The sequence below is a fragment of the Triticum aestivum genome, chromosome 5D (genome assembly GCF_018294505.1).
Source record: "Triticum aestivum cultivar Chinese Spring chromosome 5D, IWGSC CS RefSeq v2.1, whole genome shotgun sequence".
Lineage (NCBI taxonomy): Eukaryota > Viridiplantae > Streptophyta > Magnoliopsida > Poales > Poaceae > Triticum > Triticum aestivum.
This window is the reverse complement of record NC_057808.1, coordinates 455,341,169-455,368,950: the sequence shown is the minus strand read 5'-3', so window position 1 is coordinate 455,368,950 and position 27,782 is coordinate 455,341,169. Positions and strand designations below refer to the sequence as shown.

The following is a 27,782-nucleotide window of genomic DNA, read 5'->3' as shown; positions in this document are numbered from 1 at the left end:
AAGCCCCATATTTAGTGCCTTCTTTTGATCAGACAAAACTTAACAACACTTGCATGGTATAGTGGAAAAGCTAGCAGACAGAATCCTTTTTTTGTTTTGCGAATGTGACAGAATCCTTTTAACTGAAGAGATTCAGTATCAGCAACCTTTGGAACAGAATCCTGTTCGTGTTAGCTTTCTTTTGATGACCACCATTAGTGGTGGTGGTTTTACATAACGCAAGTTGCGTGCATCTTATCTGCTTTTGGTCTCTATAGAACTCCTGCTAGGTCACACTAGGTTAAGGTCTAATGAAGTGCGATCTTCATTGGAAACTACATATATCTTTGTGCAGTTCAACTAATGATCAATGGTCCAGATGTACTTTTAGGGCATCATAAATAATGCACAATGGAACAAGGCTCAAATTTTGACTTGTGTACTTTGGCACTAATTATTTTGTTTCTTCCTGTCATTCTAGCAAAATATATAGGATTTAGAATGAAAGAACGGTGCTTAGTTGCTGCATTTGAAAACTATAGAGCAGTTGTCTTCTCCTCAAGGATCGCATTGGATGTAATGTAGTTAATTAGCAACTTGTGAATCCCCGCAAAAACAATTAGCAACTTGTGGATTGTTAAAGCGGGGAAAACTAACACTAAGAATCAGAGTTAACAACAACTATGCCCATTTTATGGAACTCATATTCAATGTGTACACTTGGAGATCCTGGACTTAGTTAGAGACCCATACAAAATAATGAAGCTGAGTGATATTATTCACGATTCTATCAACTTGAACACATGTTTTGCACATATGCAAGTCGAAGGAACATTTCTCTCTTCAGTAAATGGAAATTTGATGCGTGGGAATGTTCAGAAGAAACATCTAATGCAAGTATTTCCTGATAAAACAACATGTAGTAGGATCATTTTCTGGATTTGGAGTGTGGTTCCACGACCGGAAAATTGGTCAACCCAAACCCACGGCCCGTCCTTTCCTGATAAATTAGCTGCAAATTTCAGTGGAAATACTCCATCCATTTCCCACTATGATTATTTTTTGTCTTAATTCTGAAAGTCACTTTCTACTCGAGTAATTTTAATAGTTCAACCACACACACAAGAGAAAACCAAGAGTGTGTTGTCCACACCCTTAAAAATATTCCAAGGACCCATCCCTAACATGTTGTGTCAAGCATCATGTGCCCTGTACTTAATAAAAGAACCAAATGGGCTACTAGTCAAATCCCATTTGATCATCAAAACAAGAGAACTTCTGCCATACTGTAAAAAAACACAGATTAATCCAGCCACTTGCACCAGTTAGTTCAACCATGCAGTCAGCAACCATAAAAGAAACACAGCACAAACAAACAAACTCTTATTGGAACTCCAGCTCTGCTCAGCTCTTAGTGAAACCATCTTTCCCCATGCTGCACTGAAAATGTTTTTAACAGTGGTGCTGCCCTGATGATGAGTGGCCACCACTCATTCTTTCCCTGCCTGACATCACCATTCACCACCTTATCCTCTCCCTGTTTATTTAACTTTCAGCACCCCTCCGCTAGCCATGTTGTCCTTTGCAACCTGTATATTTTTTCTTTGGCACTAGAAAAAATGATTTGCCAATGCAGTGCAGAGCACACTCAGATTCTGGCAAGATCAAGAGATTGGGCTCACATAGTTCAGACAGCTTTTACCGCTTGTTCCATAACCGCAGCAGTAGTTATCTTCAGGTGCTCTCTCAGGTCACAACTCAGCTGTTGCAAAAGGTTTGATGAGAGACTCTAGTGCTGCACATGTCCCTTAACACTGTCCTCTCATACTCATAGTGCATTCGAAAACTTACCCTGTGCTTCTTTTGGATGGATGACACAACACAACACAAAGTTGAAACCCCCTTAGAGCTTTAGTGAGCTGTGCGCGCGCTAGGCACATCTTTTTCCATGTCACAAGAGTTCTTTACTTGCAGTTTTTCTGTTTTCGCGACAACAAAAAAAGAGTTCTTTAGCTGGAGGTGGTTTCTTTATTGGTGCGGTATGGTCGCATCGCCATTTGGCAAAGAAGCCAAAGGAAACGTAGCTATCTCCTGCCTGTTTCTTATCAGGCCGGTGCTGTCCGCATGACTGCGATGCATCAGCTAACGTCCGAACAGCCTTGCCAATTCTGCGTGTGCATTTTCCATGAAACAAACAGCTGGAGGTAACGACTGCTTCCTGCACGCTGCACATGGTAATGGTAATGGACGTTTGGAACAAGAATATTCAGGTCAACAGCTTAGGATCCCCCTTTCAGGATGCTCCAAATTTGTCGACAGAGTTTTGCCCGGTCCGCCTGCTACCACAAGGGAGACAAGACATACAGCTCCCCTTCCCTCTCTTGGATTCCTCACCTCATTCGCCTCCCTCTGCTGGGAAAATTAAAATAAAAGAGTGGACCTGCGACCTAGTAGTATTCAGGACGTGAACTACCCTGAAATAGAGACATAAACAACCCAGCAGACCAATTTTTCTGTATCATCAAGAAATAGTCGTACCCAGGTGAGCAAAAAATATACAAAGATGCACGAGCTGTTGATATCAACGCGCATTCTGATCGGGCATGACGATGTTTCTTCAGTACGGCACACGACGCCATCGACAGCGAACGATCGATCCGTCACATGATTTGAAGTTCAATGCAAAGAGTAATACAAATAATATACTCAGCATAAAATGACTCGCAATAGGTACATGCATGCATATCGATGAGCTTTGATTTTCCACACGAGCTAGATCAGTTTGCGTACAATCAGCTGGACGGGCAGGCAAACCTAGGGCTCCCCTTGAGTACAGCGACAGGCAGTGGCAGGAGAGTGCTATGGACAAACGGTCATTCCAGCCTTCCAGGAGCCTAGAAGAACTTGTTGAACTGGCCGCTCAGGGACCCCTTCACGTTCGAGTACAGCCCGTAGAGCGAGTACTGCTGCAGGTTCGACACCTCGTACCACGAGTTGAGGACCGACTCGTGCTTGTCTGTGCCCGAGAAGGCCAGCTGGATGCCGATGCTGCAGTCCATGGATCCCTGGTTATTGCTCTTGCAGATGTTTGTTCTGATGGCGCAGGTTTGCTTGCCGAGGCAGATGAAGTTTGGCTTCCCTGTGCAGGCACCACACCCGTCCTTCTTCCAGTGCAGGTTCTGAAGCTTGCCTTTGTTGAATTCAAGAACCTAGAAATGCATCAACATAGAGCGGCAACATTCAGAATTCGCTTGGTTAAAAGTGTATAGATGATGGCAACAACAGTACATCTGTGGTCCCACTGCCATACCAGGGTGAAGCTGGACACTGTAACTGAGGAATTGGAGACAAAGACTGGTTGAGATCTGGCTGCATACTTCCTACCAGCAAATGCTACCATGTACCCACCAGCTGAGGCCTACAAAATGCAAAGAGCTTTGGTCATACAAATTTGTATACACGCGACAAAAATGACTGAACACTATCTAGTGAGAACTAGTCAGCCATGACACTATATAAATTCAGGTTATCACACAGGTAAAAAAGAGCAGCATTTCTCAGAGTTATTACTGCCCTATTGTAAGTTGGGACAAACTATGCTTCTTCATCTGTTGCAGCAGGAGATGATCAAGTCTCAACCAATACCAACTACCCTGGAGTTTTCAGAATTTGGGGGATAGTCATAGTTGAGAAGGAAACTAAACAACGAATGTGCTAGTCCTGAAAGTTCAATATCCACAGATGGTGAAACAGTCATGAAAATAATACTATGATTGAGAGGATAATGGGCTACCATATTCCATAGCTGCTAAAGAGGTGGCTGATGGAGTGTGATACTTTTATGGACAGTGAATTAACAAAATGCTACTACAGGTTCCACCATGGTTTACCGAAACACACAGGCTCCATTTTCAGTTGATAGGGTTAAGAGGCACAAATATCACCTGGCCAAGTTCTTGACACTAAAAAAGACAGCAGTAATGCCCAAACAAAGAAAACTCGGTAATCATAAATTAATAAGAACTGGCCAGATTGCATCATCCAGAAACCTTTGTCAATTTGACACTTGACACCCTCCTTCCCTTCCCTCGACAAGTCGAGTTTCCCACTGCTGGAAACCAACAAGATAATACTGGCACATGTCTGGTTCATGACCAAATTTAACCATACCAAACTATCACAGCAACCATACACATAGCAACATGTTAGCACCAAGCCAGCCAGGACCCTTGCTCTTTGATATACCTAGTTATCTGTCGGTATAACTTGTATAAAATAGCAAACCTTTTTCTTTGTTTGAGTTCAGGAGGCAGGAAGTTAAGAGGGGATATTCAACACAATATAAATGATGGTTCGTTTCTAGCATTCTAGATGGATGATTGGCCAATAAATCACAAAATAGTCCTTCAAAACTCTCATAATGATGTCTCCTTAAGGCAATAACCATGTTGTCTCTAAAATGTAAATGCAGTCAGATATAAAAAAAGAATTCATCAGTGCAGTGTGGTGTCGCTGAAGTTCACAACAATGAGATTTAGGTTTCATATCACAGATGCACATGTTTTTGTGTTCACCAATGGTATCAATTACCATGGCAATGTATTCGGTGAGTGTTTGTTTTTCTGTTTAAGCAACGATTCAACATGAAAAGTTTCCCTTTTACAGGAGGCATTCCTTCATTCGCCAAACATCTTCTTGGAGTTTCAAGTTCAAATTCAGGTTGCGTTGGGAGAGAATAATTTGCTGGTGAAAGTGACTTCATCCATTCATATTCTTTTTCATGTTATACTAGCTTGGAAGATGACAGAGGTTTCTCATTTCTTTTCTTTCAACACAAATGGTATTTGAACTTGAAATTTCAGAGATGTTTGATGAAATAAGAATTACCGCCTCAAATGTTAGAACCTTTCACGAATTCATGTTGACTTGGTGCTTGAGGCTCTAACATTATTTCCAAAAAAAAATTACCACAATTGGGCTTTCACCTTATATGTTCCCATATAAGGCTACTATTCGAGCACCAAAAAAGAACACATACAGTGCTAACCCTACCATTGTTCATAGAGGAAAATTGTTGGATTATCTCAACTTCCCTCACGTGACAACTATTTTCCAATCCCCCAACATGCTGACACATTGCGAAGGCATTGGTCCTTGTTAGTTTCAACCTTTCCCTTTGTCACAATGCAGAGTTAGGAAGATGATCTTGCGTACAGGCAAACCAGCCGAGCAGCATCGTCACCCTATGGCTGCAAGCCTGCAACTAGATCAATGAATTGTACAGAAAGAACACGGATCATACCAACCAACGCTAATTGCATCCAGCACAGGCCAAAACAGAAGGTGCTGGCGCACCACAGCAGCATTGGCAACAACCCCAACCGACCCCCACCTACTCCCGCATTTCCACAAGCACGTAGGGCGCAGGAAGGATCTAGCAAATCCAAGTTACTCCAAGAAAATGCAGAGAGCCAAAGCATGGAAGAAGGCGCGGGGAAGGGAAAGATCGCGCTTACGGGGCTGAAGCCGGTGGTGGTGTTGACGGTGAGGAGGGAGATCTCGTCGACCTTGGGGCGGAAGAGGGAGAGCTGCGAGAGCTGGGTGAGGCGGCGGTCGCAGGGGGAGAGCTGGGTGGAGCCGGAGTAGAAGGCGCCGTTGGCGGCGAAGGCGAGGCCGAAGGTGAATCCGTCCCCGCGCTGGATCTTGGTGTCGGTGCACGGGTCGTAGACGCGGTTGGTGTCCCCCGCGGCGGCCAGGGAGGCGGCGAAGGCGAGCGCCAGGGCGAGCAGCAGCGGCGCGGAGCCGGCGGCCATGGCGGCGAGATTCGAGGGGCGGCGCAGCTTACCGACTTTCAAACTCGGTTTTTTTTGGAAGGGGAAAGCTGGCGAGAGCGGAGTTGAGGAAGGAGGAGAAGCTCGTGTCGTGGGTGACAGCGATGGAAGTGGGTGCGGGGAACAGTTCAGTTCTATATTTTTTTAGATGGAAACCTGGCCACATGGGCCCGGTCGGCAACCGCTGTAAAAGGGCCTGGCACGGCACGGGAATCGGCCCGGCACGCCAGTTATACAGGCCGGTCTGGCCTGGCACGGCTGCGGATCGGCCCGCGTTACTTGTCGGCCTTTCGGCCCTTTTGTTTTTAGGAAAAACCTAAAATTTTAGAAAAAATACAAAATATCTAAAAAATAAAGAGAAAAATGTAGAAAAATCTTAAATTTTAAGAAAAAGGAAAAAATATATGAGTGTCGGACGGGCCGCACCAGGTTGTGTTGTTCCGTGTTGGCCAGCAATAAAAAGGGGCGTGCCATGCCCGACATTAAGGCCTGGCTTTCGGGGTCGGCCTTGTCCCGTGGTGGGCGGGAAGGGCGGGTAAGGCCCTTTTAATTGTGTGTTGTGTCAGGCATGTGTTGGGCTGAAATTTCGTGCCCGCGGGCCAGCACGTGCAGCATGGCCATATGGCTAGGTTTGGGATCGATGAGCCTTCTTTTTGCATGGGCTTTGAAATTTTTGGCATGGGCAATAATTGGGTCATGCTCTGAACATGGCATGAGCCATATATATAGAGCCCGACGCATGTCAGAAGAAAGAAGTATACAAATCACTCTGAAATCTCCTAAACGCAATTTTGCTATAATTTTATCCTGAAATTCATAAAACCGTATAAAACATCCCCTTGAGTGGTTTTGAAGCTGGCATGACAAATGTTAGACGGTTTTGGCCACTGTTTAGGACGTTGACACTATCTCTTTTCCCAGAGTAGGTGTCCAGTTCATGCCACCACCAGCATCGTCGTCGTTCCCGCAGTCAGAGGTCTCCTCGAGCCCCAATGCATGTCTAGGCGCTCCGTCGCCCTTCCATCTATATCCATGACAAAGGAATTAGCAAGGGATGCGAGTAATGGAATCGACACCTAAAGCTCCTTCCCATTCTCCGGCGGAGCAAAGCATTGCCGCGACACGGCCTCCTCCTTCGAAATCCACTTCTCCTCCTATGCTATCTGAACTTAGATGAACCGGTGAACGACGGCATGGAGGCCATGGCTCGCGGTCTCCTCGCCCCATACAGCGCCGCGCTCACATCTCTACTAGCGTCACTTGAGAAGAGTGGATGACATCTGCTTGCGAGAGCATATCTACCCGTTTGACTCCTTGCGTGCATGCTCGCGTTGGCCGTTAGCCTGCATGTGCAACAGGGGAGCTCCGACTCTGCGGCTGGCCTAGTGATGTGTGTCAACGCGACCATGGTTGCACCGCTACCTGTCTTCGTTGCCACTACATTGTATACTTCCGCCACTGCAGCGCTTACCCTTAAGCCTACACTACCCGAGCCTTCATCTTGCTCGACGGTATCACCTCGGACACCGCTAGCTGGTGGAGGGAGGCTGTGGGAATGACGGTGGTGCCGGCGTTCTCCGTGTACATATTAGTTGTCTTCAGTTTGTCAACATACGGATGTATCTAATACTAAAATATGTCAGATACATTCGTGTTTAGAGAAATTTAAGACAACTAATTCGGGGCGGAGGGAGTACTTCATGGGGATATATGGCTTCATCGAAGTGGATGTTGGTGGTGATTTGTGATTTCTATACTTCTTTCCATATCTTCATTCGGTTAGAACTAAGAAAGGCCGTGAGAAGTGGCGCTAAAGAGACTGTAGGAAAACCACTTGTAATGGTAGATAATAACATGTCTCGCGGGAGGCCGTGAGAAGTGGCCATCTAGTCCTAGAGATTACATTCTAAGAATCCCACACCACCCCTAAAGAAAAAAAGAATCCCACACCAAGTAAAAAAGTTCACGATGAAAAGGAGCAACCAATCAACATAAGCTCCATCTCCAGGTCAACGTCCACGCCGGCACCGTCGGATCCCCCGTCCCGCTGCCTGGCGGCCGGAGACGACGGCTCGCCGCCCGCCGGCATCTCCGTGAGCAGCTGCGTGACCATGCGGCGGAGGCTGACAGACCTCGCCGGGCGACGGAAGCTGCCGAGGCTCCTGGCGCCGGAGAACACGTCGGAGGACTGGGACAGGATGAGGTACACCAGCGCCTGCACCAGGACGAACACCGCGAACTTGAACAGCGCCTCGCTCCCGCTGCAGCTCGCCAAGTCGACATCCATGGCCGCTTCCTTTCTACGATGAACCGGATCGAGGAGCCTGCAGATGAGTGGATGTCGTCGGCTGAAGGGTTCTCCAGATGAGCGTGAGTAACTGCTGTGGAGTGATTAGTGACGGAGGGCGTGGCTAGCTATTTAAAGATGATGCCCGGACCCTTTGACTTTGTCGAGAGGTTAAGTGATCCATGGTGTAGATCCAGCCGGTGCATGCATTGTGTTGTTACATTGGTTGAGATTGAAATGGTCCTCTGCATGAATGAACTAAGTTTAGGGTTCCTATCGGTTGGCTTCTTGGTCAACTCTTCGGTTTGTTTCCCGCGTCGGCAGACCAGGAAATGTGTATGGTTTGGGCGGTTTTGGTTGCGCGGAATCGATCAGTGGTAGTATTATACAATCAGACGCGTAGGCGCGCCTTACTGAGTTGTTGTTTGCCATTAGCGGCCTTAAAGTGGACCTTGTCTTTCTCTACGGGGTGAGTTGTGCATTTTGTTTTCTGAGCTTCACGCGCCGGATATGAAAGAAATGTTCTCAGTCTCAGGAAACAAAGCAGTGAAGTTTCCTAGAAAGGAAGTATTGTAACAAGAAGGAATGCATCACGAAGCAAGAAAAGTAATATGTCAAAGAGATACTCCTAAATATGATGTGATCGTGTAACGACTTCCTCTCGTTTCTTCCTTAGCCCTAGGCGGCTAGGACAAACTTTCTCCTCCGACTTCACCGGCGAAACCATGGATTCTCCTCCCCTCTGCCTAATAGCGGTGCCAGGTTAAAACGACGCCCCAGGCAAACAACGTATGTACAGTACCAAACAATGCAGAACACTGTAGCTATACCTATAGCCAACGAAGTGACTGCCAGCCACGCCCCAGGCCGAGGCCCTGGCTGCCTGGGGCCTGGATCCGCCACTGCCTCTGCCTGCCGCTCCAGCGGCCAGGGCGGGAGGGGAATCCCGATGTCTCCGCTAAGGTTAGTAGTTTAGGTTAGGATTTTTTAGTCCTTCCAGGTGCGGCGCTCGGGCGGATGGTGGCTCGCTATTTCTTTGAGTTTATCTTTCGGATTTTGATCCTCCTCGAGTTTGTTTGTTTGTACATAGTCGATGGAGCTCCAGCGTAGATTCCTATCGTCTCCTTGGGACGATGAGGTTAAGGTTTCTTAATATGTGGCGAGATTTGGTGTCTGATGCTTCAGATCGATGCAAGGGTTCAACGGCAACGATTGCGGCTCCAAGACGCTGGTCCGTAGGGGCACGAAGACTTGTCGGGTGTCATTGACAAAGTCAAGCCGGCTCGGGTAGTGGAGCGGCCACAGCGGCGCGTCGGTGGCTCATTCTGGCAGCAATAGTGGTCGTTCGGTAGTCTCGAAATCTCAATGTAATTTTCTATTATGTTTGAGATGCCTTAGTACTTCCGGTTAACTTTTATAATACAGATTTGATCACTTTCACACAACAAAAAGATACTCCTAATTTATAAATGCACAACATAATAGCCAACAACATATAGCATATATTCGTTAGTAAAATGGTAGACGATTTTTTATTACATTTCTACCGAAATTTGTAGCTATTTTACTCACAGCAAGGCACTATGTAGCATCCGGGAGTTTGGATAATTCAAAAGGGGATATCCGTTTTCATCCGGAGAGCCCCAACCCCTCTTAGAGGAAGAGGAGAGTTCCACCACAATGCCTCCAACGAGTGAAAAACAACGCGAGAGGCGTTGCCTTCATTGGACAAGGCTTCCGCCCGAAACTCATCCATCCCCACCGAGATAGAGGCTGGCATATCTAGAGCAACCGAGGATACGCAGATCATCCGAGCAATTGCTGCAGCGCCATGCGTCTTCGTCGTCGACCACCAAGCACAACCCTGTGATGACCCTCGACAAAACCTCATACTGCAAGAGATAGGTCCACGAACTCACCGCGATTGCATCCAAACAAAAATCGTTGAATCAGCCCATCCCCGTTTCCACGACAAGCAGCAACCGATGCACTCGACCCGGGGCCCCTCCCCGGCCTCCTTCTTGCCCCACTAAGCAGATCCCATCGAGCACCAACGGGCAGACCACACAAGCACCGCGACAGTGTAGGGCCAGGCCGTCTTCGCCACGAAAAGGTGTTAGGGTTGTGTCGAATATTGTGTACAAGGTAGGTTACAATTGAACTTGTAGTTGTATTGTGTTTAGATAGGATATGGAGTCGTGTCCAAGTAGGACACTTGTATTATAGGCCTCTCATATATAGTGAGGGTGGACACACGATGTAACCTATGCCAACATAATAACATAGGCGCGCAAGGGGGAGCCGGCGGCGTGTGTCGGCGCCCGGGTGGCCGTTGTGCAGTATTGTGACGGTGTCACGGGAAGGAGCGCCCGTAATCAGGCCCCGGGGATGTAGCCATATCGGTGAACCTCGTTAACAAATCTCGGTGTCGTGCTCGTGTGATTGTTTGGTCCTTGGACGATCGACGGTATGCCTCGAACTTATTCTAACAAGTGGTATCATGAGCTAGGTTGTCCGGAGGTCGTGGAAGGTTAATCTAGAGGAAGAAGAAGCGTCAACAGAGTTCTGCAGAAAGCGGTCGTAATACGGAAGCGATTCCGAAGCAGATTGGTCGTCGTACTTCTTTACAGAAGCAATCGGATGAGCAGTGACAGAGCATAAGCGTCGCAACAGCAAGAGACGTGCGGCGGTCGATTAGTTGGATCGATCGGGTGAGCGTCAGGCGGCGGCGGCGACGGTACGTACAGCAGCGGGAGTCTCAAAGCTACGATCGGGTGTAGGCAGGCTGCCTAGCACGGGAGCTACAGAGCAATCAGTGTTGTAGTGCGTTTTGGACTGCTGGTGAGTTGCTGCAATGCGTGGCATATGTGCAGGAGGCACATGGCGCTAGCTAAAGCTCTAGCCTCAGATGCACGTGAGTTTTGTTTGTGAGAAAAAAGAGGATCGGGTCCTTCGTATACGACATGGAAAGAGGCAGCAGCAAATTGAATCCGCAAGGAAATATTCATCGTTTGTGTGCACCATTGGAAAGCATAGGCAGGACAAAGCAAAGCTAGCATCAGGTGTTAGAAGTCAATAATTATTCACGGGTCAGCCGTACGAAGAATCATGGCACCAACGGGTGCCGGATTTGAGGTGGAGAAGTCTTGGGTTATGGCAGACAAGGGTGAAAGATTCATTGGCACAATGGGGATGCTTGAAGATGTTGCGGAAAGTCATGTATGCTAAGATGGACTTATCATGTGATGGATGAGAATTCGCGGAAGATGATATGGGAGCCTCGAGCGTGTCATACAGTCGAATGAGTTCGGCTGGGTCGGACTAGACAGTCTAACGGACCGACGCAAGTCGGTTGGTACAGAAGACGGTGGTGGGATCGGCGACGACGACATGGGAGCGTGATGCTGATGGTGACCGACTTCTGGGCGTGAAAACACGTGGCGCGGGCACCGAGGGCTTGTGTGGCTTTGACAAGACTATGGTGCGGGGTTGATTCAAGGTGGTGTACACACGAAGCTTGAAGGCGATGGGGCGCGAGGGTGGATTGATCATCTACCATGGAGTCATGTTGAAGGTGGAGCTGGAGTCTGGAGGACTTCACTCAGTGCTGGTTGAGGGGCTACGGCGTAAGTGCACAGAGAGTCGAAGCCTATTCAGCGAGAAAAGCGAGGGACACGTAATTCGGACTGGAGCCCAGTGGTCTGATGGAAGCGTGAAACTCGTCATCAGTCGGTGATGATCGGTGGTACTCTGCAGTGGGGGTTGAGTGGTGTGGTTTCGCGACCCTTGAGACTCGGCCGGGACAATGGAGGCTCGACGCGGTAATAGCGGCGAGGCGTGCAGTTAGCACGGGGCATGGAGATGGGCCAGGGCTCTGGTGGTCATACATGTGGTGAGACAACTGCGAATTTGACTCGAGATGACTACAAGCAATGGTGAATTTTTTTCAAGTTTCAGACAGACGGTCAAGAAAGGAGCGGTGATGTTGAGTTCAGGTAACTCTTATGTGTGACACCCAATATGCGAGTTGTTCACTTTTCACGCAGATCAGTGATCAGTGTGTGATGGCGTTGGACTGATACTCTGGAAGTTGGGAGCACAAACTAGAGTAACAAGTAACTTAATTTTGCTCGAGTGTTGACTGTGGTCAAGAAAAGAAGGGACTACAAGTTGCAGGTGGAGTCATATGAAGTCTTTGGAGTAGCAGCGGTACTCACGGGATAAGCTCAAGTCCAATGTACATGAAAGTTTGATGCATTGATGAACTCAATGTGGTAGAGAATATTCGTCAAGGTGGAGTTTGTTAAAGTTGTGTCGAATATTGTGTATAAGGTAGGTTACAATTGGACTTGTAGTTGTATTGTGTTTAGATAGGAGATATGGAGTCGTGTCCAAGTAGGACACTTGTATCCTAGGCCTCTCATATATAGTGGGGATGGACACACGATGTAACCTATGCCAACATAATAGCACAGGCGCGCAAGAGGGAACCGGCGGCGTGTGTCGGCGCCCGGGTGGCTGTTGTGCGATATTGTAACGGTGTCACGGGAAGGAGCACCCGTAGTCAGGCCCCGGAGATGTAGCCATATCGATGAATCTCATTAATAAATCTCGATGTCATGTTCGTATGATTGCTTGGTTCTTGGACAATCGACGGTATACCTCGAACTTATTCCAACAAAAGGCAGCCGGCACAGCAATCATAGATCACGACCCGAGCAGATCCCACCACCGGGCTTTACCCAGTGGCGGGAGCCAACGACGGCGAGGAGAGAGGAGGGGATTGGTGGTAGTGGCGACGGGAGCTGGCTTCTGCTCGAGCCGCTCCTGGGAGTGACACGCGGCGTTTCCTCTAAACGGTATTGCTACTTGTTTCCTCTAAAAGGTATTGCTACTTGTTGCAAGAAACATATTGATCAAAGAAGAGTAACGACATGTGCGCTGTTGTGACATGGATCTTCCTTGTTAGTTATAGTTATTCATCCACCATGATCTTCAATTCCTTGTTAGCATTACAAAGCATAGTTTAAAAAACCGGACCGGTGACCGAGCCGGTTGAGCCTGTTGGTTCAGGTTTTCATCTGTAGGACCGCCGTCTCATCGGTTCAACATCTAATTTTGTTGAGCTGTCTCGCGGTCTTGTGCTAATACTTTGCAATTTATTGTGAAAACAAATCAATTTGTTAGCCAAACAGTAGAATGGTAAGAAAACAAAATTGGTTGGGCAGAACAGGATTGGATTATCAGAATGCACCACAGGGACAAACGTAGCCTTAGACATAAGCCGTGTGTTGTGGTCATTCTTCTATCCCGCATGTAGGATCTTTCTGTGACGTATGAGACTTATGGATTGACGTGGTATTTTGGTATAGTATACAGTACTACTTGTTTATGATTTGTGCCTGCTTGGAGAGCGCTCATAAAACTGTGATAACGTCAGGCCCGAATTCGATACCAAGTACTCCAAAATCCGAACCAAAACCTAAAGCAGTGATCTATACGCTCTTATATTTCTTTATGGCGAGAGTAGCTGTATGTTCAAAAATCGCATACTCCAGAATCAATTGCAAATCTGACAATGACAAACTATAGCAACATGTTGACGCGTAACACACTGCGAGATAATAACAACATTGAAGGCTCGTACGCCTGCAAGAGGCGCCACATTTGATTCATCAAAGGATGTTTACTCCAAACCATACTTCTTATTAATATAACAAAGCAACAGAATACAGGACACGATCTTCCTTCCTAGACGGACTGAAGCCAGTGCTGGTTCTGACTTCTGAGCATGGTGGTCATGCTTCCCCGGAATACATACCTGATGAAGAATCGACGAATCCACACAGGATGTGGTCAGAATGGGACAAGCCTGAGGCTGCCGCTGCTAACTCATCTGTCTTTTTCAAAAATCCAAAAAAAGCCTTTTCTATTTATCCATTTTAATTTCATCATTGAATAGAAACCCTTTTGAAAAAAAATCATTGTATTGAAAGAATTTTCAAAATCTAAACGAGAAATTAATTAGAAAAAATTAGTTGCAAGTTAGGAAAAAGAAGTTCCAACTCTTTCAAGCAGTGTTTCTATTGGGCAAAGCAAGAGTTTATTGCTGCTGGTGGTTACTTTCCTCTTCCTGGGAATTTGCCTATGGACCAGAGGCTAATCATACTCTGAAGCCTGAACTGTCCATGCTTCCATTTTCTATGGAGATGGAACCGGGACAAGGCCCCTTTTCATCAAGAAAAAGAAACACGAACTAGTTGGGAAAGCCGGTAAAGGGCAATTTAAAAGAGGAGTCGTCTTGGCCGAGGCACAAATGAACATTAGACAGAAAAAGACATCTCTCCAGTCCCCATCTCTTTCTATCTATCAAACAAAGCTAAGCTGGCAAGTGAGGGCAAAATAGAAATCAACTCGATTCAGTGCCTTAGGATGAGATGGACATATATTACTGGACAGAAAAGGACATGTCTCCACCCCCCAACATCCCTAGGATGTATTGCACCTGCATTTCCAGCCATCTGACAAGACAATCTTAGTATCAACTTTTAAGGTGCATGCACTGCTACATATGTTCTTGTTTCTTGCAGAAAACTGAACATGAGAAATCTGTGACCTGAAAGCACCCATGCACTTTCCAATACCATCGTTACTAACCATCTCTAACATATATAGCAACATAACAAACCTACATGGTTGCTATCTTTTTAAGATCTGTCCCAAAACCGGCACGACAATCGGTTTGTGGTGTCGGAGTCTGGACAGATAAAGGGCAGACACTACGCAATGGCAACAGCCCTTGGTAGGGCAGAAGGTCACCAAACAAAGCTTGTCCAGTGGATTCACAATATGGAAAGGAAGAATCTTTAAACCAACTGGCTGCATATTAGGGTTTAAGGGTGCTCGCATGAACTGTATTGTTAGTGCAGCTCTACCTTTCTTTTCACTTCACAAAATCCTTACAAAAAAGAATCCTACAGCAAAAGTCAAATATGCCCTTCAGTTACTATTATCTATGTATTCAAAGTGTCAGGCTGGCGCAAGGAATGGAACAATGCTATGAACAAAACAACCCCAAAATACAGTATTCGCAACAGGCGTGACATATTATATACATGCAATAAAAACTACAAAAGCCGCCACTGGATGTATTGGCATGGTGCCTCTAAGTCCGTGTAATACATAGGATGATCATCCTAACTACTGATATGTTACTTGCCAAGAAGCAGTCGTGTTCAAACAGCATACTCACATAGAACAATCAGTTGCCATACCATACTCTCTGACCAGCACCGTCTATTACCAGAAAATCTTTCAATCATGGAAGAGCAAGGATGGGAATTCCTCAAGAAAGATCTGTAGGGATAGATGCACTAGCTCGTGCCTGTTCATCGCATCACAACCCTGCAGGGGAAACAAGGAGCATTGCCCTAAAATTTATTTGCTAACAGAACCCCAGAAGTGCAAATTCTGGAGAGTCATCAGTTAACATTAATGATCGTTTAAGTAGCAAATCAAATTACTTCAGTGCTTGAGTCTGACAATAATCCAGAGAGACAGTAAAGCTTTCTGTAGCAATGTACATATACAAACTGCTAGAATAAGAGCAACAGATGTGCTCACTTCACTGAAAAAGCACTACATGCATTGATAGCAAAGTACCAAGTGAGGAAATACATTTCACATCTACTGTCCTACAAGAAGCTGACACAGCAACATAATAAATATTTAAAAGTTCAAATTGATGACATAACGACTTAACGAAGCGTGCAACTTTATTATGTAAGTGTTAAAGCATACAGACTGCATAATTCCTAAAACTCCCGAATTTCATACTATGTACACTCCACTCAGAGACAACTCTCTCAATACAACACCTACACAGAAGATTAGTTCTTTCAACAGTGCAGCAGCAAGTGCGCATTTCCGTACCTCATCATCTCAGTTTATCCGACAAACCCAAATGTGAGGTGCTGCCGGCCTAGTCACGTAGGATGACTGAGTCCGCAATCTCCATCAGCGGCTCGAGGCACTCTGGGGCAAATTTCCGTGCAAACATGTATGAGTATTTCGCATTTGACTTCCGCAACTCCCTGATCAAGTTTGCCGACACCTCCCCAGGATGATACGTGTGTGGGTGGCCCTCGACTTGATCTGTCCAGTTCACCCTCGTGAGGCTATACTTGGTGCATCCAGCAGGGTCCTGCATATCCAGCAATGTGGGGAAGTAGTGCTCCTCTGGATAGCACGAGTAATTGCGCTCGACCAGACAAGGCAACTTAAACTTCTTCCAGAGCCGCATGTCCCTCACAACCATGATGGCATGCCTCCTGGTCAGCACAAAGAACTGCGATCCAGCACGAAACTGGTCATACGGCACCTCTGGCAACATCACATTATCACCGCGGGCATAGTACCTATCATGAAGGATGGAGGTGTTGTCCATTATCTCTATGAAGCTGCGGTGGTGGCCGTGAGGGCCAGCATTGTCGGAGAGGAGTGTCTTGTACATGGTGGGGAACGGATGCAGCGGGATGCAGGACTGAGACAGCAGCGCAAAGAACTGGTTGGACGGGTCGTCCAGGAGTGCGGTGGCGAGGAGGCGGCGGGCGGCAGAGACGAGCGTGGGGGAGGCTCGCTGCGTGGCCTTGGCTGGCACGAAGCGGCCGCGGAAGGTGGGCGTTGGCGGCAGCTCTAGGACGGAGTAGGGATCGGCATGGACATACAGGTTGAACAGCTGGCGGTGGCCATGGAAGTACTTCTCCCAGAGCGGCGAGAAGACGATGTCGGAGTTGGTGAGGAAGAGGAAGGCGACTTTGGGCCGAGGGCGGCGGTGGAAGAAGTAGGAGGTGGTGGCCGGCTTGGCGGAGGAAGAGGAGAGGATGGCGCGGCGGAAGAGGGCGAGGTCGTCGGACTCGTCGGCGTCCGGGATGGCGGGGAGCGTCTTGGGTGGGAGGAGGCGCGGCCCAAGGAGGAAGACGACCGGGATGGAGAGGAGCAGGAGCAGGGCGAGCAGGAAGGGCGAGGCGTGCGTCGTCACCGGCGACGTCATCGCCGGCGACCGCAGGAGGGCGGGAGAAGCGCGGAATGCGGGCGGCGGTGGGGATTGGATCTTGGTGGGAGAGGGGGAGAGAGAAAGAGCAGATTTTTAAAGAGGAAGGGATTGAGAGCGATTGGCAGACAGGGACAGTCCTGCGGAGGAATTGGGGAGGGAGGACGGAAAAATGCCCCGCGAATTGGATCTTTCGATCCGTCGGCCCGGCCTGAAGCAGGACAAGAAGGCGAGGAGAACCGGGAGGGGAGCGGCGAGCACCGGCGCCGAGGATCAATCCGAGGAGCGGCCGGGCATGGCGTCCCTCCTCGGAATCAGACCAAATGGCGAGCGGCGCCGGGGCACCGGCTCCGAATCCCGGCCGGAGCTCGGCCGTCTCCCTCCCTCCCTCCCTCGGCTGGGCTGGCTTCACCACGAGATCCGGTAACCGCCGCGGGGTGGGGGGGACAGAGGAGACCAGGAACGGCACCTCGTGGGCAGGGCAGGGCCGGGCAGACAAGAAGAGCCAGGAACGGAGCAACCGACCGACCGACTGCCCCAACAACCAAAAGAATCAGCGCGGCGCGGCCGGACCGGGGACGGGAGAATGGCGGCGCCCGGCGGCGGAGGGGGAGGGGAGCGGCGGCGGGCGAGGGAGGAATCGGGAGATTTTGGGGAGATCTTTGCTTGTGAGGCCGAGAAGAGGAGGTGGGGTGGGGGGAAGGGAAGATGGGGAGGAGTGATGCGTGCGCGTCGTGGCGGTGGGGTGGCCTGTTTATGTGTGTCGCTGTCGCGCGGGCCCGCCAGTGGGATTAAATAGGATTGGTTAGGGGGGTGACGCGGCGGGCAACTGAGGTGAGGTTAGTAGTGGATGGCATGCCACTGTCCTGCTCCTACCTGCTTCTGTTACGTCGCGGCGGTTGGATCCGCGGGGAGCGCTGATCTTGACGCGCGTCTAGAAGCCTCTTCGCGCAAAGGAAGGCTCTTCCACATGTAGTATAGTATACGTGTCTTATTTACTGTATATGATAGTGATCAGACAAAACTAAAAAGACAGCAAAACGCTAGCCTTTGCACAAAGAAACACCAGCCAAGAAAGAAAACTACAACCAAGACCGAAGAATTCCCTAAGCTTGACACCAACGTCCATCACTTGCCTCCGACACCACCACAGCAGCCACCAAAGAAAAAGTGACGGATTACTTCCTCACCCGAGCTCGACGCGGCTCCACCGTTGATACGCAGTTTTGCGGAGCTTCAAGGTGTCTCACCAAAGGCGAAGCCATTGCCATTGAACGAATCAGACCAGGGCAACACCCCAGACACGCCATCGAACTCCAATTCTGGCACCCCCCGCATGCCTAGGACACCGGAGCAAGAAACCGGACCTGCCAGCCACGAACCACGAACCCAACACACGATCCGCCATCTTCCAGATGCATCAATGCAGACCACAATGTGCATCTCCTCCCGGACTACCTCCTAGGCTCCGCGCCGGCGCTGGAGCAAATGTCGTCGCAACGGCGGAGCCCGGGGACACAAGTCCACCATGAGATGTCACTGCCACCGCGCCGTCCTTGATTGAACAAATTGGATTTCAAATCAATAGGACCGATAGCGGGGATCTTCAACCATAGGACCGATAGCGGGGATCTTCTTTATTCAACGGCGTTAGTGCCGCTGCCCAAGCCAAGACGATGAACGACCGAAAAACTAAGCTACCTAAGACCTAAAGCTACATGATCCACATGCGTGGATCCGGTGACCCCCCTCCGCCGATGACTGAGGTCGCCGGTGAAGGGGAGCCGTCGTCCTGGCGGCTGGCTAGGTCGCCCTTTCTTAGAAAAGGAATTTATATGTCTTCAATTCTCTTTCACATGGTGTTAGCACCATGGCGTTTGTATCGGGTATTTTTGCTAAGATGTTGATAGTTAAATAAGTTAATCTTGCCAGTCGGCCAGTATACATCCTCGTCGGTCTTGCCAGATGGCCAGTGCTGTTGCCCGGGCCCACATGTCGGCTCTTGAGCCAGCCGGTTTCTCTAGTTTTTCTTTTATCTACTAATTTCATATTTTGGCAGGTGCCCGACCGGCGATGTGGGAGGGGCGTTGTGACCTGTGTGGTAATGATGTTGGTGGCAAGATGAGCAAGGTGGCAACTTACCTTCATCGTCGATTGTCTAGCTTGTTACCAAACATGAAGTCGGAGTTGCGTGGTCCTTGACGACGCGTTATGGGCGATTATTTGACATAGGCCAACGGGAATCTCGTGCCCTATTCGGTTTGAGGGTTCTTACTTGGTTTCCCATGGTGAAGTCAGGGTCGCTTCTTAGGGAGCAGTGATGACGATGAATCTTCGCAGACATCCTCAACGGTGTTCCTCTTTTTGCCAACGTGTATGTCGTGTGGTAGCCGGGTCGACCGGATGCCTTTGTCTTATGGGTGCGTTGTGATGGGTTTCATCTGGTTAATAAACCGAACAATTGGCTCCTTCTTTTTTAGCGATTATAAGATACTTTGAGGCCAACTTCAAAAAAGAATGGCAACCGAAGGTGCCTGAGCTGACTGACTCCGGTACATTGCCCTTGTGACGTGGCAGCGAGGGCAAATCATCATACACATTTATGAATGTTAATTTTTGTCTTTCATATTGTTTTGAATCATCATAGACATTTAGTTATACTAATTTATGTTTTTACAGATTGTTTTTTAGCAAACATCTTTACATATTGTAACTTAGTTATCTCTATTATTAAATGAGAGTATGTACATCGTTTCTTTCGTCTCATGCAGTCATTCATGTAGAAGTAATTTGAAAATCGAGCGTCAAATCAATTTGAACATTAATGCGATTCATTAGTTAGACAATTAATTAGATCCGTTTAAATACAGATTTTTCACGTCAAATCAATTTGGAAACCGATTCCTTAACACAATTAATTAGTTAGGCAGTTAATTAGGTGTGCAATTAATTAGGTCGTCTAGAAAGGGATTTTTTTCCTCAGTAGTCTAATAATAAAAAGAGGCGTTGCTTCGTGGCTGGCTTGTTGGTTTTTTCACGTATCCAAGTTTGTCAACCGATTTGTCTATGTGTAACGGATTAATCTTTCCATCTAAATAATCAACAGACCAAGAAAAAGACAATGGAATTTTGGTTCAGGTTTGGCTACGGAGGGAGCTTCTGATCTGGGTGCACAACGGGTCATCTTTGAATCGTACTGCTTGACTATGGTAATGAAATAAAAGGTCGTGACTGCTGCGGAGCTGGGTGTTCTCTTCAGAGAAGCAAGAAGTATATGCCACATCTCATTTGAGCTTTATGATTTATGTTTTGTCCTCGGGACTGTAATAAGGTTGCGCATCCGTTTGGGCAACTGATACCCAAGACTTTGTTTCCATCATTGTGACTGCTGAGATGGCAGCCCAAGTTTAAGTGGAATAAAGAGTTTATTCCCATAAAAATCTATCAATTTAATTTCATTCTCACAGTTTAAACGGTTCATATCTTTTAAACCAAAATTCCGTTGTCAAAACTTATTATGTATTTGAAATCCTAGCGCCAAGATCTTTAGAACAAGACCAATCTTGGATACATTTCAAACACATTAAGATTTCGACGTTTCAATCCATTTTCACTCAATCTATTTTTGGTGTGTGAAACTAGTTTCTTCAAATGAGTGAAATCAAAATTTTTAAATGACTGAAATAGTTTTTTTTCAAACAAGAAATCAACTTTCTGAAGTAAAATCATTGTTTTGAAATGCGTGAAACATTTTTTGAAATGGATGAAATTAGTTTTTGAAACGAGTAAAATCGCTGTCTTGAAATGAGTGAAATCAGTTTTGATAATGAGTGAATTCTTTAAATAAGTGCAATTTTTTTTTGAAATGTCAAATCATTTTTCTGAAGTTAAATCATTGTCTTGAAATAGATGAAATTGATTTTTGAAATGAGTGAAATTAATTTTCTGAACTAATTGACGTAAACTCTATACAATGTATTGTATAGAGGTTGCGTCAATTAATTTGGATCAAAGGGAGTAGTTAAAACGAGTGAAATCAACATTTTGAAATGAGTGAGTGATATTTGAAATGAGTGAAAACAGATTTTTGAAATGAGTGAATATTTTAATTGAGTGAGATCTGTAATTTAATATGAGTGAAATATTTTGTCTAAAATCAACACTTTGAAATGAGTGAAATTTGTTAGTTGAAATGAATGAAATCAATTTTCTTAAAATGAGTGAATTTTTTAATTGAGTGAAATCCGTATTTTAAAGCAAGTGAAATATAATTAGAGTGAAATCAGTATTTTAAAATGAGTGACATATGTTAGTTAAATGGAGTGAAAACATTTTATTGAAATGAGTGAATTTTTTAATTAAGTGAAATCTGTATTTTAAAATGAGTGAAATATTTTTTTGAGTGAAATCCATATTTTGAAATTGGTGAAATATGTTAGTTGAAATGAGTGAATTTCTTAATTGTTTGAAATAGTGTTTTGAAATGAGTGAAATATTAATTTTGAAACAATTGAAATCATTTAAAAAATGAGTGAAACATTTTTGTTAATAAAGTGATTTTTTTAAAATGAGTAAAATCAGTATTTAAAATGAGTGAAATCCGTTAGGGGCTGTAGACACATATGTGATGAACATTGACAAATGTTTTTGAACTTTTTGACACATGTAAGATTGAAAATTTCAAACTGGTATCATGGGTGCATTTGAGTGATGGTACCACCAGATATTATGCCCGTCCACCATGACATTTCATCATCATCAACGCCTCTGCCACTGCTGTCATGACAATGCTGCTCAAGGAACACTTGGAGCGAGCTCATGAGCGTATGAAGGACTAGGCATTTTGGTCTCCATGTCATCTTCATGTTGATTCTCTATGCACTGTCGCGTACTTCGTTCCCTCTTTTATGTCCAACTCGGTCTGGCTCGTATGATTGATCCAATCGTTCCTAGCAAGTCAGGCTCTAAGTTGCTTTAAGTTTTGTGCGTGTGCGGACCAACATCACACACCTCTTGTACGAAACCAAACATGATTTTCTTGCATCCACTAGACATGTTTGGGAGATGCATGTAACCAAACACGGCCTCAAGGCATCTCTAGGCGAATACTTAAAAGGGAAACGGGTATAACTCCTCAGAAAAATATTCTTTTGAGGAATTAAAACCGGACCTAGACAACCCTCAAGCGGTCTAACTCCGCAAATATGTAAGGATTAATTGGATAAATGCCACTCGAATTCTAGCGATTCCAAGAAATGCCACCGCAATTTTCAAACTTTAAAAAATGCCACTGCAAATTTTGCGAACTTTGAAAAACGCCATTGCAGTCTTTGAAAAATGCCACTAGAAATGGCATTTTTTTTTAAAGTTTGAAAATTGCAGGGGCATTTCTTGAAATCGTCAGAATTCGAGTGGCATTTATCAAATTAACCCATTATGTTAAGGGTGCATCAGCTGCGCCTCAGATTGGAGCGGCCGCAACCACTTCTCAGTGACCAAGTCTCCACTCCTCTAGTGCATGCCATTCTCTTGCACCGCCTGCATCCACGTCTTCATCGCCTGCCGCCACCCCGCACCCCTGCTGAGGCAAAATTTCGTGTTTTGACCCCTTTCACGTAGTTTAGCATGATCTGACCCTGGTATGATTTTTTTTTTCGAGATTTGACCCGTTTGGCTACCGCCGCTGTCCCTGGCGGTATCTTTACACACGCTACCGCCGCCGCGCCACGCGGTAGGTTCTGTTGACGTCAGTCTGGCCGTTAACGGGCGTTGACGTGGCAAAGGGCCCTACCGCCGCGGACCCTGGCGGTAGGCTCCAACACCCTACCGCCGAGGACTCTGGCGGTAGGGTCCTGGAGGATAAGGTTTGTGGGGCCCACTCTGTTGGAAATATGCCCTAGAGGCAATAATAAAAGGTTATTATTATATTTCTTTGTTCATGATAATCGTCTATTATTCATGCTATAATTGTATTGTCCGGAAATCGTAATACATGTGTGAATACATAGACCACAACGTGTCCCTAGTAAGCCTCTAGTTGACTAGCTCGTTGATCAACAGATAGTCATGGTTTCCTGACTATGGACATTGGATGTCGTTGATAACGGGATCACATCATTAGGAGAATGATGTGATGGACAAGACCCAATCCTAAGCATAGCATAAAAGACCGTGTAGTTTCGTTTGCTAGAGCTTTTCCAATGTCAAGTATCTTTTCCTTAGACCATGAGATCGTGCAACTCCCGGATACCGTAGGAGTGCTTTGGGTGTGCCAAACGTCACAACGTAACTGGGTGACTATAAAGGTGCATTACGGGTATCTCCGAAAGTGTCTGTTGGGTTGGCACGGATCGAGACTGGGATTTGTCACTCCGTGTGACGGAGAGGTATCTCTGGGCCCACTCGGTAATGCATCATCATAATGAGCTCAATGTGACTAAGGCGTTAGTCACGGGATCATGCATTGCGGTACGAGTAAAGAGACTTGCCGGTAACGAGATTGAACAAGGTATTGGGATACCGACGATCGAATCTCGGGCAAGTAACATACGGATTGACAAAGGGAATTGCATACGGATTGATTGAATCCTCGACACCGTGGTTCATCCGATGAGATCATCGTGGAACATGTGGGAGACAACATGGGTATCCAGATCCCGCTGTTGGTTATTGACCGGAGAGGCGTCTCGGTCATGTCTGCATGTCTCCCGAACCCGTAGGGTCTACACACTTAAGGTCCGGTGACGCTAGGGTTGTAGAGATATATGTATGCGGAAACCCGAAAGTTGTTCGGAGTCCCGGATGAGATCCCGGACGTCACGAGAGGTTCCGGAATGGTCCGGAGGTGAAGAATTATATATAGGAAGTCCAGTTTCGGCCACCGGGAAAGTTTCGGGGGTTACCGGTATTGTACCGGGACCACCGGAAGGGTCCCGGGGGTCCACCGGGTGGGGCCACCTATCCCGGAGGGCCCCGTGGGCTGAAAGTGGAAGGGAACCAGCCCTTAGTGGGCTGGGGCGCCCCCCCTTGGGCCTCCTCCCATGCGCCTAGGGTTGGGAACCCTAGGGGGGAGCTTCCCCCTTGCCTTGGGGGGCAAGGCACCCCTTCCCCCCCTTTGGCCGCCGCCCCCCTTGGAGATCCCATCTCCCTGGGCCGGCGCCCCCCCAGGGGGCCTATATAAAGGGGGGGGGAGGGAGGGCAGCAACCTATAGCCTTGGGCGCCTCCCTCCTCCCCTGCAACACCTCTCTCTCTCTCTCTCTCTCGCAGAAGCTCGGCGAAGCCCTGCCGGAGACCCGCTACATCCACCACCACGCCGTCGTGCTGTTGGATCTCCATCAACCTCTCCTTCCCCCTTGATGGATCAAGAAGGAGGAGACGTCGCTGCACCATACGTGTGTTGAACGCGGAGGTGCCGTCCGTTCGGCACTCGGTCATCGGTGATTTGGATCACGGCGAGTACGACTCCGTCATCCACGTTCATTGGAACGCTTCCGCTCGCGATCTACAAGGGTATGTAGATGCACTCCTTTCCCCTCGTTGCTAGTAGACTCCATAGATGCATCTTGGTGAGCGTAGGAAAATTTTAAAATTATGCTACGATTCCCAACAGTGGCATCATGAGCCAGGTCTATGCGTAGTTACTATGCACGAGTAGAACACAAAGAAGTTGTGGGCGTTGAGCTTGCCAATTCTTCTTGCCGCTACTAGTCTTTTCTTGTTTCGGCGGCATTGTAGGATGAAGCGGCCCGGACCGACCTTACACGTACTCTTACGTGAGACAGGTTCCACCGACTGACATGCACTAGATGCATAAGGTGGCTAGCGGGTGTCTGTCTCTCCTACTTTAGTCGGAACGGATTCGATGAAAAGGGTCCTTATGAAGGGTAAATAGAAATTGGCGAATCACATTGTGGTCATACGTAGGTAAGAAACGTTCTTGCTAGAAACCTACAAACCACGTAAAAACTTGCAACAACAATTAGAGGACGTCTAACTTGTTTTTGCAGCAAGTGCTATGTGATGTGATATGGCCAGAAGATGTGATGAATGATATATGTGATGTATGAGATTGATCATATTCTTGTAATAAGAATCACAACTTGCATGTCGATGAGAATGACAACCGGCAGGAGCCATAGGAGTTGTCTTTATTATTTTGTATGACCTGCGTGTCATTGAATAACGCCATGTAAATTACTTTACTTTGTTGCTAAACGCGTTAGCCATAGAAGTAGAAGTAATCGTTGGCGTGACGACTTCATGAAGACACAATCATGGAGATCATGGTGTCATGCCGGTGACAAAGATGATCATGGTGCCCCGAAGATGGAGATCAAAGGAGCATGATGATATTGGCCATATCATGTCACTATTTGATTGCATGTGATGTTTATCATGTTTTTGCATCTTATTTGCTTAGAACGACGGTAGCAAGTAGGATGATCCCTTATAATAATTTCAAGAAAGTGTTCACCCTAACTGTGCACCGTTGCGAAGGTTCGTTGTTTCGAAGCACCACGTGATGATCGGGTGTGATAGATTCTAACGTCGAATACAACGGGTGTTGACGAGCCTAGCATGTACAGACATGGCCTCGGAACACACGCAATACACTTAGGTTGACTTGACGAGCCTAGCATGTACAGACATGGCCTCGGAACACGGAGGACCGAAAGGTCGAGCATGAGTCGTATAGAAGATACGATCAACATGGAGATGTTCACCGATTTTGACTAGTCCGTCTCACGTGATGATCGGACACGGCCTAGTTAAAGTCGGATCATGTTTCACTTAGATGACGAGAGGGATGTCTATCTGAGTGGGAGTTCATTAAATAATTTGATTAGATGAACTCAATTATCATGAACTTAGTCTAAAATCTTTACACTATGTCTTGTAGATCAAATGGCCAACGTTGTCCTCAATTTCAACGCGTTCCTAGAGAAAACCAAGCTGAAAGATGATGGCAGCAACTATACGGACTGGGTCCGGAACCTGAGGCTCATCCTTATAGTAGCCAAGAAAGATTATGTCTTAGAAGCACCGCTAGGTGATGCACCAATCCCACAGAACCAAGACGTTATGAACGCTTGGCAATCACGTGCTGATGATTACTCCCTCATTCAGTGCGGCATGCTTTACAGCTTAGAGCCGGGTCTCCAAAAGCGTTTTGAGAAACATGGAGCATATGAGATGTTCGAGGAGCTGAAACTGGTTTTTCAAGCTCATGCCCGGGTCGAGAGATATGATGTCTCCGACAAGTTCTTCAGCTGTAAAATGGAGGAGAACAGTTCTGTCAGTGAGCACATACTCAGAATGTCTGGGTTGCACAACCGCTTGTCTCAACTGGGAGTTAATCTCCCGGATGACGCGGTCATTGACAGAATCCTCCAGTCGCTTCCACCAAGCTACAAGAGCTTTGTGATGAACTACAATATGCAGGGGATGGAAAAGACCATTCCCGAGGTATATTCAATGCTGAAATCAGCGGAAGGGGAGATCAGAAAAGAACATCAAGTGTTGATGGTGAATAAAACCACTAAGTTCAAGAAGGGCAAGGGTAAGAAGAACTTCAAGAAGGACGGCAAGGGAGTTGCCGCGCCCGGTAAACCAGTTACTGGGAAGAAGTCAAAGAATGGACCCAAGCCCGGGACTGAGTGCTTTTATTGCAAGGGAAGTGGTCACTGGAAGCGGAACTGCCACAAATATTTAGCGGACAAGAAGAAGGCCGGCAACACCCAAGGTATATGTGATATACAAGTAATTGATGTGTACCTTACCAGTACTCGTAGTAGCTCCTGGGTATTTGATACCAGCGCGGTTGCTCATATTTGTAACTCAAAGCAGGAACTACGGAATAAACGGAGACTGGCAAAGGACGAGGTGACGATGCGCGTCGAGAATGGTTCCAAGGTCGATGTGATCGCCGTCGGCACGCTACCTCTGCATCTACCCACGGGATTAGTTTTAAACCTCAATAATTGTTATTTAATGCCAGCTTTGAGCATGAACATTGTGTCTGGATCTCGTTTAATTCGAGATGGCTACTCATTTAAATCCGAGAATAATGGTTGTTCTATTTATTTGAGAGATATGTTTTATGGTCATGCCCCGCTGGTCAATGGTTTATTTTTGATGAATCTCGAACGTGATGTTACACATGTTCATAGTGTGAATACCAAAAGATGTAAAGTTGATAACGATAGTCCCACATACTTGTGGCACTGCCGCCTTGGTCACATTGGTGTCAAGCGCATGAAGAAGCTCCATGCAGATGGACTTTTGGAGTCTCTTGATTACGAATCATTTGACACGTGCGAACCATGCCTCATGGGTAAGATGACCAAGACTCCGTTCTCCGGAACAATGGAGCGAGCAACCAACTTATTGGAAATCATACATACCGATGTGTGTGGTCCAATGAGTGTTGAGGCTCGCGGAGGATATCGTTATGTTCTCACTCTCACTGATGATTTAAGTAGATATGGATATGTCTACCTGATGAAACACAAGTCTGAAATCTTTGAAAAGTTCAAAGAATTTCAGAGTGAGGTTGAGAATCAACGTGACAGGAGAATAAAATTCCTACGATCAGATTGTGGTGGAGAATATTTAAGTCACGAGTTTGGTGCA

The 27,782-nt window shown here is 46.8% G+C and overlaps 3 protein-coding genes across 3 annotated transcripts; all 3 read right to left on the bottom strand.

Moving 5' to 3' along the window:
- Positions 1–2,668: 2,668 nt before the first annotated feature.
- Positions 2,669–5,919, bottom strand: LOC123122711 (uncharacterized). The gene is made up of 3 exons (XM_044543034.1): positions 5,496–5,919; positions 3,290–3,397; positions 2,669–3,188 (listed from the first exon to the last, which is right to left on the bottom strand). Exons 1-3 carry the CDS (start codon positions 5,790–5,792, stop codon positions 2,874–2,876), a joined length of 720 nt encoding a protein of 239 aa, XP_044398969.1. The 5' UTR covers positions 5,793–5,919; the 3' UTR covers positions 2,669–2,873.
- A 1,684-nt stretch (positions 5,920–7,603) lies between these two features.
- On the bottom strand, positions 7,604–8,188 carry LOC123125497 (uncharacterized). Its single transcript, XM_044545976.1, has one exon. It carries the CDS (start codon positions 8,095–8,097, stop codon positions 7,774–7,776), a length of 324 nt encoding a protein of 107 aa, XP_044401911.1. The 5' UTR covers positions 8,098–8,188; the 3' UTR covers positions 7,604–7,773.
- A 6,944-nt stretch (positions 8,189–15,132) lies between these two features.
- Positions 15,133–17,872, bottom strand: LOC123122710 (glycosyltransferase BC10). Its single transcript, XM_044543033.1, has 2 exons — positions 16,030–17,872; positions 15,133–15,501 (listed from the first exon to the last, which is right to left on the bottom strand). Exon 1 carries the CDS (start codon positions 17,147–17,149, stop codon positions 16,079–16,081), a length of 1,071 nt encoding a protein of 356 aa, XP_044398968.1. The 5' UTR covers positions 17,150–17,872; the 3' UTR covers positions 15,133–15,501; positions 16,030–16,078.
- Between the last annotated feature and the right edge of the window lie 9,910 nt (positions 17,873–27,782).